The 17,235-nt window shown below is 44.1% G+C and overlaps 1 protein-coding gene across 1 annotated transcript in view; it reads right to left on the reverse strand.

Annotated features, from left to right (window-relative positions):
• dcc (DCC netrin 1 receptor) overlaps positions 1 to 17,235 on the reverse strand; it is a gene marked incomplete at both ends in the record, with an annotated part of 276,203 nt that overhangs the window by 177,909 nt on the left and 81,059 nt on the right. The window contains 1 exon segment of the mRNA XM_080477036.1: positions 10,603 to 10,956. Within this exon segment, the coding sequence (XP_080333162.1) occupies positions 10,603 to 10,956 (354 nt within the window).

Consider the following 17,235-nt stretch of genomic DNA (forward strand, 5'->3'; position numbering starts at 1 on the left):
AAGCAATCGCAATCTATAGTCTTCAGACCAGATATCAATGAGCACCTTCCTCACTACTTCTTCCTCACTACTCCACGTCTGTCCACAAGATATTGTCCGACTTTTTTCTTTCTGCCTCTGCGTCTTCGGATTCGCACTGTTAGATTTGTTTGTACGCTACCCAGAATGCACTTTGCTCTGTGTTGAGAGCGTTTCACACCTGACCAAGCGAAGCAGACTTTCCCTCTTACTCTGTTCTGGACCAAACAGCGCTGGTGTTAAAGCGCACTAAGAAACAAAGATGTGCTAAATGACAGACACGTCACGGAAAATGTTTACACCGCCTGCTGTCCGGCTCCTTCAATTTTGTCGGGGGAGGATCCACCTCCCTGCACCGCCAGCTCTCCACTACCTCGGACCTCCGTCCCACCAAAACCCGTCCCTCTCCGGCATGCGCTCAGCCACATCCTCCAGTTTGGTAATACTCTGCTAATACCATTTTTCTTTCGACCAATCTCGTCTCTGAGTCAGCTCTTGGGTTGGATTTGCTCTTGACCTCACAGTTGATAGTATTTCTAAAAGGCACAGAGTCACCATCATTAAATAATATAGTCGTTCAACGACAGTACCAAGATATGTACAGAAATGGTGTTTCCACAAACCTGTATCCAGCTTATTCATGTATATTCAAGCCTGCCACTTCCGTCAGCGCCATGACCCCAACTTTATAAACGTATCAGTATTAGACCTATATACTTGGTTAGAGATTTCTTTTTAATCAAAAGGGCTAATTGCCAGAAATATATAACAACTATAATGTTTGCCAAGACTAGTTGAGGACATAGATGTTTTTTACAAAATAGTAAACTGCAGTACTTCTTGTGCCAGATTAAGTACAGTACAGTTTTTCATCAAGCTCATTTTTTTTATAAAGCCAGATTAGATAAATTGTTCCCTAATCCACATGCAGGTTGTGACAGGTGCCGTCACACTCCTGCCAGCTGAACTCATACATGATTTGGTCGTGTGCCACTTTCACAGCTGTTTAAAATCACTTTCTGAAGAACTTGTTATCGATTTCCAACCGAATGCAGCGGCAGCCATATTTGAAAACACAATTGGTGAGTACTCTGTCGTTCGGGAAAGCCCGAAAAATATCATTACCTTCACAACTTTGCCTCATTTGCAGGAGAATCTTATTACATTGGAACTCAAATCATCTACCTGAAGTGTCTTTGCGGTTAAGTGACTTGATGCTTTTCATGCAGCTAAAATCGTCTTTCAGCCTCATTGCCACGAAGTAAGAGTTTGTTCAGCGGCAGCTGAGCTCAGCCTGAACTCCGGCTGTCACTTTCACCGCTGCTTGACCAATGTAATGACACTTTGGCTGAGTCAGTAATTAGTGTGTGATTACAATGTTTCCATGAGTAACTGTGAAGTTGGAACGTTCAGACCCCTTACTGTGATAAAAACGTCTGAGCTCCATCACAGTGGAGACTCCCCGGTGGGAAAGTGCGGCATTTCAGAGACATAATGATAGAAGAGTTGGTTAGCTACAAAAAAAAAAAAAAAAAAATATGTGTGGAGAAGAAGTCAAATTTATGGTCTGGTTATTCCAAGCTTTCTCTTTTGTCACTGAAACAATTCAGAGAAATGTATTTCTGAAAATATGCAGTTTAAAAGTTAAAACGCCGCTTCGTAGCTGATAGCTTTGAGTGAGGCGTTCAGGTGCATCACGTAAGTCCACCCTCCAACATGTTAACGAGCTGCGGGGCTCATGGGGGGGGGTTAAAGTTGAAGAATTATAAATACCGCAGTAAAATAATTGCGAGGTTTTCATTTAATATCTATCACAGTGAACAGCACTTTATTATTAAAGAGAGCCAATATTGTATTTAATTCAGAGAGAGAAATGAAAGAGAAAAACAAAAAAGAAATAAAGAAAAAAAGGAGAAAAAAGAAAAACATGTTTATTTTTAATTCAGGAGTAAAAAGGGTTTCTGACAGTGACTGTGTATTGTGGTTTGACTGTCGAGTACTCATTGAAACACATAAAAACAAACTCCAAAGTACAAATTGAAAAGAACAAATGAATCTAAACAGGTATTAAGGGTTCACCTGTTCACCTGCTCAATATTAGCTGGGATCAGATCCCTGAGAGCTTGAACTGGATGAAGAGGACGGACGTATGAATGGCTAACTGCTTACAGAAACTTTTTCCTGCTCATAGAAAGTGTGAGTGAAGTCTTTTCTCACAGGCCTTGAGATGCTGAGTCTTTTTTTTTTGAAACTCCGACAGCAGAACTACAAGTGCAGTTTGCTGTTTGTAGTTTGAGGAGTTGGAGCGGTCGTGTTCGATTGGATTCGATCTGTGAACGTGTGAAAATAAACATCAGTCAGCAGCTTCGCATGAGAAGCGAGAGACGGATTCCTGATCAGTCATGACGGAGCGCAGCAGGAAGGAGCGTCAGACGGGAGAAAGTGGGTCACATGTTGTCAGGAGGGGAAACTGTCCAGCGGCAGAAATGAGCGGACGGAGGAGAAAACTTTGACCCTCGACGCACCGTCCGGTAACTCCAAATCCTCATCTGTGGAATTGAAAGGCGCCGTCCTCTCCACCCGCCGCAAATAAACAAATCGCCTGCGTTTCCGTGGCGACGTTGGCTCCGTCTCCCTGCTGTTTTTCATCCTCATTAGACAAACAGACTGAAGCGACTCGGACAGATAATAACATGCAAATCACAGCAAACAGGCCGGGGCAATGCAGGGATTTGTGGGATGCTCTGGCTCTGGATCCTCGCCTGGGGAGCAATTATTATCTCCTTCCTGCGCTTGAACCTTGCGTCTCCGTACCAACATTAATTGGGTTTGTCCAAATCCTACGAGAGTCCGCAGCTAATTGAGGACGGCCGGACTGGAGACGGTTTCGTTTCTCTTTCCGCTGCTGTGAGCTCACAAGTTGAAAAGTGGCAGCTTGTCTTTGGAGTGGCTGAGAAATCTATAAAAAAAAAAATATTCAGCAAAACTTGACGTTCGCTTTCGAGAGCGGGTTTTTAACTCCAGCGGCCTAACGATCCGCTCAGCTCTCGTTCGTAATGTTAGATTAGGATTAGCTGGATGACGTTGGTGTATTTAGTTCTGATGTCTCAGGTTGAATCGGGTGTCAACGAGGGCGTTTCAACACGCAGTAGGAAAGTGATGATTCCAACATAACAGTTAAAGTGTTTCTGCGGGACACTTCGCCTGCCGGCATCATACACAAACACCGATATTATTGACAAATGAGATTTTCAGTCCTATCCTGTCAACCTCTAAAATGACATTTAAGCTCCCAAAAATGTAATACCTATGGCTCTGTTCACGCTGCAGGCAAATGTGACCCAATTCAGAGTTTATGCTCACAAATGACCCACATCAACCCACGTCTGTTTTGTGACCGTGTGGCTTCTATAGTGTGATGTAGGGTTAGGGTAAGGTGCCCAGAAGCGCTTTACATAGCTTATTACATTCACCCATTCACCCACCAATGGAGGCTGCAGCCATGCAAGGCGCTGTCACTCCAATGGGAGCAGTTTGGGGTTCAGGGTCTTGCCCAAGGATACGTCGGCATGTAGACAGGCAGAGATGGGAATCGAACATGTCTGAACGATCCAGTGGCAAGTATGCGACTTCCACGTCATTGACATGTGACTGACGTGACGAATCGGAGCCGGAGGAAGCGGCTCCGCCAAAGTGTTAAAAGCCGCAACTCTTTCTTCTCAATGTCCTTATTTTTTACCTTGTTAGTTCATCAGCTCATCACACATATAATAGTTTTCTGGTTTTAACATGATTCTTTCAGAGGCTGAGGTTTAGGCAGGTTTTTTTTACGTGGGTGGGTTTTATGTTTGGGCTGGAAACAGTGAGTCAAATCTGGCAACCCTGGCGCTGACCGGTGTAGCGTCCACATTTACCCCAGTAAGCAGCGCTCCATGCGTGACATCGCATCTTCGTCTGCACATACAGTCCCACTGCAGTGTATAACATGCAGTGTGAACGATCACCCAAAGAAATCGGAATTGGGCATCAAGGAGAACCACGTCTGCTCACCAGAAAAGATGGTCAAGATGGGATTTTTGCTGTTAAGTGTTGTATGCATCATGTCTATAAATAGAAATCCTGCTTTTGAGTTACATGCTCTCAATATTGTCAAGCAGTTAAAAAAAAAAATAATAATCTTTCAGCTTGTGGGATAAACATCCGTTTAGTATTGTAGAACCCTGACGAAGCGGCCGCACTGTTACAAAGCACCAAGAAGAAGAAAACCACAAAATCTGCACACGTGTGCCGTTTGTCAGCTTCTAATGACGAGAGACTGTGAGGTTCAGGACAAGGATTGTTTTACACTATACCTGCTCACATGATTCAGACACAGACTTTAATCACATCGACTGAACCTGTAGAGAAACCACTCCGCTCAAAGAATTAAGGGCGGAAACTAATCAAAGATGTTTTAAAGGAGGATCAGGATGCACTGGGGAGAATGAACCGAGGCTTTCTCTTTAATGAAGTCTAATTTCACCCAATCCTCCTTCTTCTTTTTTTTAATCCTAATTCATTCTTAATTCACTCCACAAACAGTCACTATATAAAATGGGCTCAACAGTTGAGACAATAAAAGCTCAAAAGAAAAGATGAAAACATCATTCTTATACTTTTGGTTCCTTCTCTCCATGACTTTCAGTTTTGCTCATTAGCTCATGAAACAGATGCGCCACCGCGGAAAGATGAAAATACAAAGTTTCTCTGGTTATTATCTTTTTTTTTATATTCTCTGCAAATGTTTCTCACTCCCGTCCTCAACTTGTATATTTCTTTGTGGACTTCATTCACTTTGAGCTGTGGACTGTCTGCATTTCTCTCTGTTCGCCATTCAACAGTGTTCTCCCTCCTTCCCTCCTCACTGCACACACACACGCACTGAGAGTTCAGTGTTTCTAATTAATTCCCAGTTTACAGTCATCACTGAACACACACACACACACAGAGAGAGCGAGAGAGAGAGAGAGAGAGAGAGAGAGAGAGAGAGAGAGAGCGAGAGAAACCCATAACCAGCCTGCTAATTGAATTTTTAAGCCTCTGCTATTCATTAGCATTTTGCCTCGTAATGTGTTGTGTGTGGAATGTGTGTGTGTGTGTGTGTGTGTGTGTGTGTGCGTGCGTGCGAGCGTGCGTGCGGGCGTGCGTGCGTGAATGCCACGCAGGCAGATCTGCCTCATATTTGAATGTACCAGTGGGCTGAGCGGTGTGTGATTATGCGAGCGTGTTTAATGATATTTTAAATATTCCTCAGACAGGAAGGATCCTCGCCGCAGTAGCTAAAGATCAGCTCATCATACGACATCGTTTCCACTGCAAAAGGTCGCATTGCAAGCACTGCTTACCGGTCCATCAGCATCATAACCAGCGTTTCAGCCGTCTGGAACAGGAATCTCTGTTCTGATCTCATTTTAACAAGTCATTGTTGGTAAATTATGTGAAAAATTATCTGATTTAACATGTCGTTCCTGATAGTCTCGTCTGACTGAGAACCATAATGAAACACAAGCTGGAAATGTATTTTTTTTAAAGCATTAACACACCAAACTGGATGTCTTCACGAAATGGAACTTCATTTCGAACATTGTCTGATACAGTGGCAATGAAAAGTTACTCCTAATTTCAGTTTCTAGTTAATCTTTAAATGGAGGAAATCAATTAGACACTGAAAATGAAGGAAAAAATACTATAGCGAGGCAGTAGTCCAATCTTGTCTCCATCGGCGAGTCCTCTATTATTAATGTTAATAATGTCCACATGTCTTTATTACTGTAGTATGGCTGGGGGTCATTTTGATGACAGATTCACTCATTAAGTTCAGCGGAAGTTACATGAATCAGTGGGAGGAAGATGCTCTATTATCTGGATTTTATCTGAAGTTACATCAGTTAGTGGGAGGAATATGTTATACTGTATAATCTGGACATTAGTGGGGGAAGATCCTCTATCATCTGGATGCTCACTCTTTGTGAAGGAAATTGGATGGTGGCGGTAGTGGCGGTAGTAATCAGGAACTCTGTCAGGATGGACAGACGTTCTGATGTTCCAGTGAATTAAACCACAAAGGTCCGCAGTTTCCTGACATTCGGCTCAAAATGAAACCTTAAAACTCCTCTGAGGTGATGAAGGAGAGCGTCACTCAGCGCGCAGCCGCTCTGTGATCCAACCAACCAGTGCACGGGTTATTAATCTGCTGATGGGTTTGATAAGCTGAAGGAAGTTTTGTGTGGCATCCTGACAAAGAGGATGAAGTCCTGCAGTGTTTCAGGGAAACTTGTTGACCTGCTGCTCATCACGTGGAAAATCACCGCGTTCATGCAGATGGTGAGGAAATGCTCTCCCTCTGCTTGGCTTCTGCTTAAATTATTATTTTTTTGAAATCATGTTTTATTCAAAAAGACGTCTGTGATGCAATAGCTCCCGGTTTGTGGTGGAAAAGTTACTAGAAAACTGTTGGAACTTGCAAAACTAATCTGCCCCACTTCACATCGTCTTTCCAGTTTAACTGTGATTCCTGAATATCTGTTTCCAAAAAGACCCGAGGAGAGAGTATTCTATCCCCCTGAACACAAAACAAACTGGATTCTGGTTCAAGAGAAGGTCTAATTACCTCCCAAGATAAGTCAGGCATTAACGGTGACCTGCAATATTTCAATAAGAGTCACGTTTTTTGTAATCTGTCTGCGGTGGACAGATCGAAAACATCGAACGTAAACTTGGTTACGTTTTAAAGAAATACTTTGGAAATCTAGAGTTGCTGTTGTTCGGTCATTCAGGTCATCGTGCGATATTCTTACTAGTATAAACTGTCTGAGACAAAAGGAGACAGAGGAGTTTGACATTCCTACCGGGTCACAACGATTTGTTGCGCCGTGCGTAGCGTATGTTTTAGTCAATTTAAAAGTAGTAAAGCGATCCAAAGAATACTTAACTTTCGCAGGAATATTTTCCTACAACAGGAAACAAAGAGTTGATGAGAAGTTCAAACAGTAATCTTCCTCGTGACACTAGCTACTCTTCATTAGTGGCAAAATAATCACAGCTAACTGTTAGTGCCTAGCTGCTAATGCTATGGGCTAACATTCTGTGCCGAGCTGCTAATGCTAGGGGCTAACATTCTGTGCCGAGCTGCTAATGCTAGGGGCTAACACTCTGTGCCGAGCTGCTAATGGCAGGGGTTAGCATCCTGCACCTAACTGTTAGCACTTAGCTTTTAGAAGCTAACGGTTTGCTGGTGCTGAATGTGTCGCTCTGAAGTCCATTTGCTTCAGTGAAGTTACAAACTGATCGACCGACATGTCGGCTGAGTCGTGAGGAAGTCGAAAAACATTCCAAATATAATCATACAATTTACCTCGAGGCGGGCGTGAGACGGGCAAAATAGGCACATGCTGACAAAATCCAGAGCCGCTTTGTATCCGGACCATGCGGCACGCCGTGAGGACGACCACTGGCTCCAGCAGGAAGTACACGAGTCCACTTGTAACCGATTCCTGCCAGACGACCTAAATGCCTTCTATGCTCGCTTTGAACCCACCAACCCCTCTCCCTGCACCAGGCTCAGACCCAGAGGGCGAGCTAAATGGGAGGGTCGTGACAGGCTTCTCCCAGGCTGTGGTGCCGGTGCGCCTGAAACCAGCTTCCATCATCCCAGTACCCAAGTGTACCAAGAATGACTATGAACCAGTGGCTCTCACTCCAATAGTTATGAAATGCTTTGAACGCCTGGTCATGGCCCGCATTAGGGACAAGGTGAACTCAAATGTGGGCCACGATGAGTATGAATACAGGAAAAACAGGTCTGTAGAGGGCGCTGTTTTCCCAGTCGTCCACTTTACTCTTACTCACTTGGTGAGTAGAGATGCCTACGTAAGGCAGCTCCCCCCAGGACTGTGTCCTCAGCCCTCTGCTCACCTACAACTGCTCCACCAAACACCCAGGCAGTCATATTGTGAAGTTTGCAGACAACACGGCGGTAGTGGGACGTATTTCCCACGGTGATAAGTCAGCGTACAGATGGGAGGTGAAGGACCTGGTTGCGCTGGTGCAAGGATGACAACCTATGTATTAATGTGGGATAAACAAAGGGGATGGAGGTGGGCTTCAGGAGAGGTGACCACGCTCCCCGTCCCCTCATCATCGAAGGAGAAGCTGAGAGTTGGTCCACATCGTCAAATACCTGGGGGTCCACATTACCAGGAACTCGTGAGACTGGTGAAAAAGGCCCAGTGACGCCTCTATTTCTTAAGCAGGCTGGACTGGTTAAAGGTCCACAGGTGTGTGGCGGAGAACACATTGACCTCCTCCATCACCTCCTGGTACGGGACCTGCTCAGCTGTGGACAGGAAGTCTCTGCAGATGGTGGTGTGATCAGCACAGAAGATCATCCGCTGTAGCCCATTACCAATAGAGAACATCTACACCAATCGGTGCAGAACGACCCACACCATCGCTGACTCCACCAACCCAGCTAACAGACTATTGAACCTCCCCACAGGAAAAAGACTTTGCAGCATCAGGGCCAAAACAACAAGTTTCCAGTGCAGCTTCATTCCAGAAGGTGTGAAACTCATGGACAGGATGCCTCCACCCTAAAGCTGTCGCAAGCCATCAAACTGGATCTATCTATCATCTGTTACCTATAATGCTGCACCTTTTAACCTAGACTCTTAGATTTATTTATTCTCTAAAATCTATGTACACGTACGCTAATTGTCCAGAGTAACAATAAAAACCTTGAACCTTGAACCACAGTCTCCGGAGATCAATATTTGACAACCTTCTTTTTAGCTGAGCCAGACACATGTTATGTGGAAACATCAGCCCACAGCTTCCAGTCTGCAACGGTAGAGTCCAACGTCTTTGAACCTTAAAAGTCAGGCTGTCATAGGTAATTCTATGTAAGTATAACAAGTTTTATTGTTGTTTCAAAGGCATGTCGAAGTTTGTTGAGCCAGGACTGCTGTTGACAGCGCTGGTCCCGGCTGATGGATATCAGGTTTGCCTTTGGAAGTTGGTCTCACCTCTCGTCGTCTCAGTGAGCTGCCTGGTTCTATATCAGCCACGGTGCAGCTGCTAGATGCTTTTGGTGACGGTGATGCACTTAAGCCCCTCTGCCCTTCCATCTATTAATGTCTTTCATAAAGTGTATTGATCTTAAGCCACGCTCCACTCACTAAATTACATTACTGCTGAATAGATACAACTGTAAAACGAATGGAGACAGTTCTGCAGTAATACGTCTGTCTGCGTCTTTGTTATAACCGTCAAGGACAGGTCAAGGTGGTGGAGGAACGTTTATCTGAAATGACAGAGATCTCCTCTCAGTTTTTTTTATCTCCTCTGTCCTTTCCCCCTCTTCATATGTTTGCTTTCTTTTTTAATGCTTACTATGACCACAGTTTTATGACATTCATCAATTTTACACTGTATTTCCAAACATCCTTATGTAGGACTATTCCGTCATTCAAAGTCATAAAAGAACAGCATTGAGAGGACGGGTGGGATGAATCAGTCTTCAGGATACCAAGATATAAAGCTGAGGAAACAACATGTGAACACTTTGAATCCTCCAAGATTTCTGCAGATTTGGACATGATACATGAAATCGTCTGAATCGAAGTTGTACAAATACAATACACATTTAATCCATTATCACACATGGAAGGTGCAGCAGCTCTCGACCGTGGCTTAGTGGTTAGAGTCGGTCGTCCATTTTATCATTGTGTAGGAACCTGTAACAATTCTTTATGCATCAGATGCTTTGGCGACACAAGGAAAGTCAGAAGACCCAGTGCGGGACCTTGGAGGACACCGCTGTGAGTGTCGACATCAATGAGGGTTTGAAATGAGTTATATCCACACTAGTAAAACATGTAGACTCAAACAGAGCCTGGATGGTGAGGACAGCAAAAGTGAAGATTAGAGGAGGAAGAAAGTGGAAGCATCTTTCTAATAATATTCATTTGATGATTAACAAAGGAAAGTAAAAATTTGAAATTAAGTTTTTTAAACTTAATGTGAAGTAAATGTAGTTCATCCTCATGTTGTATACTGGTCAATTCAAATCATTTTCAAAACGGAAATAACTTTAGTTTTCTCTCTGATAAATGTTTCCATCCTATTGCTATGTGAATTATAAATAAAGTGATTGATATAGAGGCCGAGCTACTTTGAGTTTCAGAATACAAACGTCTGGATGTTTTTCTACTTGCTCTAGTTGGTTCCAGTAGTGTTTTTTATAGGAAATATGTCTGATAACAGATATCTAACGCCACAATCAGGAAATGATTTTGCCCTCAGACAATCTGGACTGGTGATGAAGGAAGTGCAGGAAACTGAAATTGACTCCGGTAAAAAGCACCAGGGTTTCTTTTATTGTGGGTTTTCAAACCCGCAACCGTACCTTTGAAACCCTGTGAAACCTCAGACTGTCTTCTTAAATGTCCCTTAGCGATAAACACGGGTCTTTTTATCCTTAAATTCCCCCCAAATCAATTCCATTCCTACACTGCAATGCATAAAGAAATGAAAAGTGTATCTCACCGGCGACAGTGACCCTGGCCCTGCGGCTCACGATGCTTCCCAGTCCCTCCAGCGTGGCGAGGCACTGGTACTCCCCCTCGTCGGGCCGGTGGTGCCGCGAGTGCACCACGTTCTGCACCAGCAGCGAGCCGTTGGCCAGCTGCCTCCGCCGCTCGTCCACCACCGTACTCAGCAGCACGCCATCTTTGCGCCACGTGATGGCGGGAAGTCCTCCCGCCGCGTCCGACTGCGCCTGGCAGTCCAGCTGCAGCACGCCGCCTCTCACGGTCACCGAGTCCTGAGGCTCCTGCGTGAAAGTGAAGTCCACGAAACCTCCCAGGCCGGACGGTGAGGAGGACGAAGAGGCATCGGAGGCTGCGGGGAGAAGACGGAGGAGAAACATGAGCTGAAACTTGAGGAACTCAAGCTCAAACTCTGATGGCCATGATGGAAAGTAACCGTCAAACATGACATCTAGATTTTTGATCCTTGTGGATGTAAAAGTACAATTTTAGCTGATTATATCAGACAAACTTCATCTTGATGAGTGCTGCGATAGTTCGAATTTCCAAGAAATGCAAACATTTACATAGATCATGCAATTGTTTTCTTTAAGAACCGTGCTCTTTCTCTTGGCCCCTACTTCATATGAACTGTTACTGGGCTACCCGTTCCTTTATTTAAACACTCGCACTTATTCGGCTTGACTCGGTTTGTAGGCGTTTCCATTACGCGATAGCATCGGACACCAGGTACTTTTCTAGTACCTACTCAACCACGGTTCCAAGCGAGCTGAGTCCAGCCGAAAATCTGACGTCAGCAGACAGCAGGCCACTGGTTGGCCGGGGCGTGACGTCACCGGATGAGTCACGAGAGCGGCTGATTCATAAGCCTTAACCCGCCATTATTAAAACCCAATCCCAACAACAACGCTCACGAACAGAAGATGGATGCACGGAAATCAACCCCAACAGACATTTCTGTGTCCGCCGGACACCGCTGGACACCGACTCCACTCACGCCGAGGTGGAACTATATTGTTATGGGAAATGATCAAAACTGAGTCACGGTGAGTTGAGTACTGCGAGAACTGTGTGATACATAACCAACAAACAAACAAACAGTTTGAAATGACTCAAACACATCAACTAAAGTCACCTACCACCAGAAGAAATGGGACTCTTCTGTTCTCGGCAATAAAAAGCAGCAGCGTCCCATCCTGCGCCCTTTCATCTGTTTATCTCTCCCTTTATGCATTTATTCATGTTTGCCTTTAATTAAGTCAGAAGTGTTTCCTCACAGCAGAGAACAGGAGTCAGTTTAACCTCCATGCTGTAGTACTTTGCTCCGCGGGATGAATCAGTCAGTCCTATCAAAGCCAGATCAACGCTTTGTTTTTATGCTTTTATACTCTGTTTAATCTGGTGAAGACAGCGAGCAGCCGCAGCATCTCCACCTGTCTCTGATGTGGAGGCTGCTTAAACCCCTTTCATCCTGATCACAGAGGCAGTTTGTTCTTTCTTGGAAAGTGTGAGCGGAGGCTTACTGGAACCTGCAGTCACGTTGCCACATTTCTCTCTTTTTGGCTTTTTAGTAATGTTGCTCCTCGCTTTCTCCTGCTGGCAAAAAAAAACAAAACATTCACACGTTCTTCAGGTGTGAAAAGTAAATAACCTGTTTAAATTCTGCTTTCCCTACCCGGACAAAAACCACTCGGTGAGTCAAAGTCGGGTAATAAGTTCAGGCTCGCTCATATGAGGAGACACAAACTGAGTCAATTGATTCAGGAGAGCCTGCGACTGAGGATGTTTGGAGAAAAAAAAATAAAAATATGCATTATAAACATCATGTGGTGAAATGCTGTTACAACACTTACAGAGTCAAACCTCCGAGGGCAACAGACGGCACTGCAAAGTCCGGCTCCAGGAGAATCACACACGGTGTTGGAAACCACATTTACACCAGTGATCAGACTCTTTGACTCCGTGCACACGCCAGGGAAATGTGACTTTGATATGAAGATCTCCTCACAAAGTGACTCATATCCATCTGTTTTGTGACCATGTGAACGTTGCCATTCTGATTTTCTCACACCAGACCTCCATCATATGTTCTACCAAATCTGATATGTGTCTGATGTCCTTCAACGTGACCGCCGTCTGACCAAGTATGTCACACGTTTGTGTTTCGACGTCATTGACACATGGGACTGATGGGATGAATCAGTGCCGGAGGAAGCGGCTCCGTCTGAATGTTAAAAACTGTGCTCTCTTTTATTCTCCATCTCCTTTATATTTTTCTCTACATTTCCTCGGCTCCTATTGCAGAACCACTTGAAAATGGTTCGACACTTGCTGACCAGTGTTGCCAGATCGGGCGGGTGTCCCCCAATGGGGGAGCCGGATTCTTGTACCTTTTTTTCTTTGTTTACTTAGCGCAGTTGTGTGTTCATGACCTGTTCTTGATATTCCGGAAGTTTTTTCTTGAGGGAGGTGATGTTTCTGTTTTGTTTGGGCTGGAAACAGCGAGTCAGATCTGGCAACCCTGGTGCTGACCGGTGTTGCATCCATATCTACTTCCGTAAACAGCGTGATCGCTGTGACGTCGCGCCTTCTTCTGCACATGTCACTCTGGCTTGATTAGAACAACATGACAAGTGATAAATGTTGATGTCTTTGTGTTTTGGGATTTGTACTTTAAAGTTACTCTACCAAAAAAAAAATCGATAGATTATACTATAAAAGGTATCATGAGTTCTGCACAGAGAATAAACCAATACACGGAAACTATTCCTACTCATTTCCAACCCACAGTTTCCTAAATTGATCACACCAAAGTAGGGATGTCCCGCTCACACTTTTTGGCCCCCGATACCGATCAGAATTGAGTATCAGCCGATACCGATACTTTCCCGATCCGATACTTACATTGCCATTGCAAATATACTCAATAGTCTATTTTTGGAGCGACTAAGATGTCTGAAGCTAAAAGCACTATTGGCAGAAGCTTTGTTTAGCTAGAAATGATTGTGAAACTCACTTATTGAATCAAAATTCTTCTCAGAATGACTCAAGAACTTATTTAAACTTTATTCAGTCATAACAACAAAAAACCCAATTACACTCTGTACTCTTGTATCTCTTATTTATGTTAACTTAAACAACTTCACCTGGATTTTGTGGCAAATTAATCACTATGAACACGGCTCAGCACAAGGCTTCAGGGCATGTAGTACACATGCCACGCCTTTAGGGGGCACTGTGACAGACCAAACACAACAGACCACGTACAAATTTAGAAGTAGACTCCTGCACAAAAACACATAAACCACTATATATACCTCTAGATTTATAGGTCTATGGCCCCGCTCCGCCTGCATCTAGTTTCTGCAGCTCGACCGGAGCTTGTAGTCCCTGATTGGTGTGGTTATTAGCTGACGTTGCGAACGTCACTTTATGGCAGCTGACGTGAAAATTTTTTGGTTTTTTTTTTTTAGATCGGCGGTGTGATCGGCTGGATTTGCCGATTCCCGATCACTCACAAATCACCAATATCGGCCCCGATCCGATATCTACCGATCTGATCGGGACATCCCTACACCAAAGTCAATATGTTCACAAACAAACTGCCGTTTGTCGCCACCAAACTGTGTTTGTTTCTCTAACTGATGTCATCTTGGAAAACCTGCCGCAAGGGTTTCTGGGATATGAAAGATGGCGTGGCGAAAAGTTCAACATTTGACTGATTCAGCTCGAAAAAAAAGCCAAACTTTCTCAAAGAAAAAGTCTTCAAACCACCACAATAATCCATGATGTTGTGAAATGGGCCGTTGATCATCTTTCCCGTTGCAAATCTAGATCTTGCGAGATCGTCTACAAACGGGATCTTGTCATACAATGCCTCGGGAAACTTCGGGAGTTTCCGTGACGCGAAGATGTCAACAATCCCGGGAATGTTTCGCAAAATATAAATGCTGGAAATGCGTGTTTGTGTGAGTGTAATGAAGAATTTCCTTCAGACTGTATTAGAGATTTACATCAACAACTAAAACTGGCTCCTAAATATTTCACTTTTACCGTGATGGATTCTGAAAGAGTAACTTTAATTACTTTACCAATTTTAACCAGACAAACCTTTTTGCTGTTTGTTTATTGTTTGACTTTGTTAACTTTGTTGTTTATACTCATTTTTCTTGATTTTTGATCTTCTAACTTCTTCCCTGTTGTCACCGGATTTGATTTAATGTTGAAATAATGAAGTGAATATGATCTGTTGTCTTGACGATCTACAGCAGCAGAACTCCTCTGGTTAAAGCACAACGTGGCCTTTAGCCAGTGTTTTGTGAAAAGCATATTTAGCAAGTTAATATTGCAATCATGTTAAACTATTGACATCTCCTGCAGTGATTTCTATTTTTAACAAAGCAACAGCGGTTGATTCAGGTCATGATCCATGTTTACAACATAAATCTTCTTATTTGATATGAATAATCTAGATACAAAAAAAATATAACTAATGAGTGTTTCACTTCCGTCTCACCTCAGCCCTTCTTCTTCGGACTAAACCCGAGTCCCGTGAGTCAGACAGGGTCGAGCTCATAGTCAGGACAACAGCTCTCCCTCTGGATGAATCACCACAACACACTCATTCATCCTCTCATCAGCTCCACTGCCTCCATGTCACTCAGCCACAACTGCTCACACACACACACACACACACACACACACACACACACACACACACACACACACACACACACACACACACACACACACACACACACACACACACACACACACACACACACACACACACACACACACACACACACGCACACGCACACACACACACACAGGCACACACACGCACACACACACACACACACGGAGTGGGAGAGTTTAATTGTTGTACAAAAGGGTGTAAGAAGGATTTCCTCCTGACACCTTCTCCTCCCCTCCTCTTCTCTCCGCCACACTTCCTTTTCTCTCTGAGCTCCTCCGCTTCGTCTCATCGCGGCGTTTTCTCTCTTTTCCTTCATGGTTTCCTTCTTATTGATTCCCCTTCAGCAGTCCTCCCCCTCCCCCTCCCCGCTCTATCAGTAAATCACTATCTTGACAGCTCTATCTGTATTCACTTCCACTGGTCCCACACACACACACACACACACACACACACACACACACACACACACACACACACACACACACACACACACACACACACACACACACACACACACACACACACACACACACACACACACACACACACACACACGCGCGCGCGCTCCTCCATCACTTCATCAGTGTGTCCTTGTCCTGGTTGTCCCTGTGTTTGATGCTATCAGTCTCTGTCTGCTCTCTCCCTCAGTCTCTCCTCTTCGCTGCCTCTTGGTCATTTTCTCTTCCCGTTTTATTCACACCACGACGCTGCTCTTCAACATCTTCTTCTAGAACCAAAGCACTCGAAGGTTTCTGCATTCTCGTTGACTTCAGGGATTTTCATTACTGAAACTGCACATAGATTGTCTGCACAATCAGAAAATGCTGCATTTTATTGAAATTTTTGAGCTATTTTTCCTATTTCCCTATTACTTTGTTAGTCAAACACACACACACACACACACACACACACGCACACACACACACACACACACACACACACACACAGAGGCTGTCAGTGCGGGTTAGAGTTTGAAGAGAAGACTGCATTAGGACTCTGGACTGGATCCAGAAGCGGTGAGTGTTTAAACGTTGTGCCAGCTGCTGCCTGCCAGCCGAGCGTCAGGGTGACGGAGACGAGGAAACAGGAAGGAAGTAAAAGCCGGGGGAACAAAACGACTGAAATAAAAGCCTCTCAGCCAAAGCCGACATCGATGACGCAAAAACGCGCATCATCACGGACGAAGTTCATCATGTTTTCATACAAGACGCATGTAAAGACTGACTGAGTCCCTGTAGAGTTTACTGGTTGTCACCAGTCCACCTCTCTGCTGTGGTTTTATTCCCATGTAAATAAATGTTTTCACCTCATGTTCTTTCAGAGGTGGTTTGAATTAATAATTACCGGTTAGACCAGGAGGGTCAACTATAACAGGAAAGAATAAATAAAATTGCAAAAAGAGGCAAAACAAATACCACAATTTGAACGAATGGTGGCCTTCAATAACGGTTTCTGTCTTTCTTGTTCATGTTTTCTTTTTCTTGTCTTTAAAGCAGGACGCTTGGTCTCGAGGTGGCGAAGCAGTTTTGAGAGTTCCGTGGCTTCATTAGAGAAACAGTCACCACATCTTACACACAGAGCGGACTGGAGCTTTGAATCCCGTTTTGAAATCATGATTTTAAGGATTCTTGGTATTTTGCTTTGTTTCCCGTGGCCTTCACTTGTTTCATGCTTCAGCATTTCCTCCCTTCCAAAGCTCTTCAGCTCTTACGTTTAGTCTGAGGGTTTAACGATGGGTGAAAAAAACGGTAGCTGACGAGACGGAAGTGAAGTTTTTCAAAATAAAACTCGTAACTTTAGATATAAATTTTCAAAATAAAACTTTTTATTCATTCTTTGCGGCCCGGTCCCAAATGATATGGTTGGGCACTTGGTCTGTGGATGGACGTAGTTTTTTCTGCATAAGTACATTAATATTTTCCGGGATACTGG

This window comes from Lipophrys pholis (genome assembly GCF_963383615.2).
Source record: "Lipophrys pholis genome assembly, chromosome: 12".
NCBI lineage: Eukaryota > Metazoa > Chordata > Actinopteri > Blenniiformes > Blenniidae > Lipophrys > Lipophrys pholis.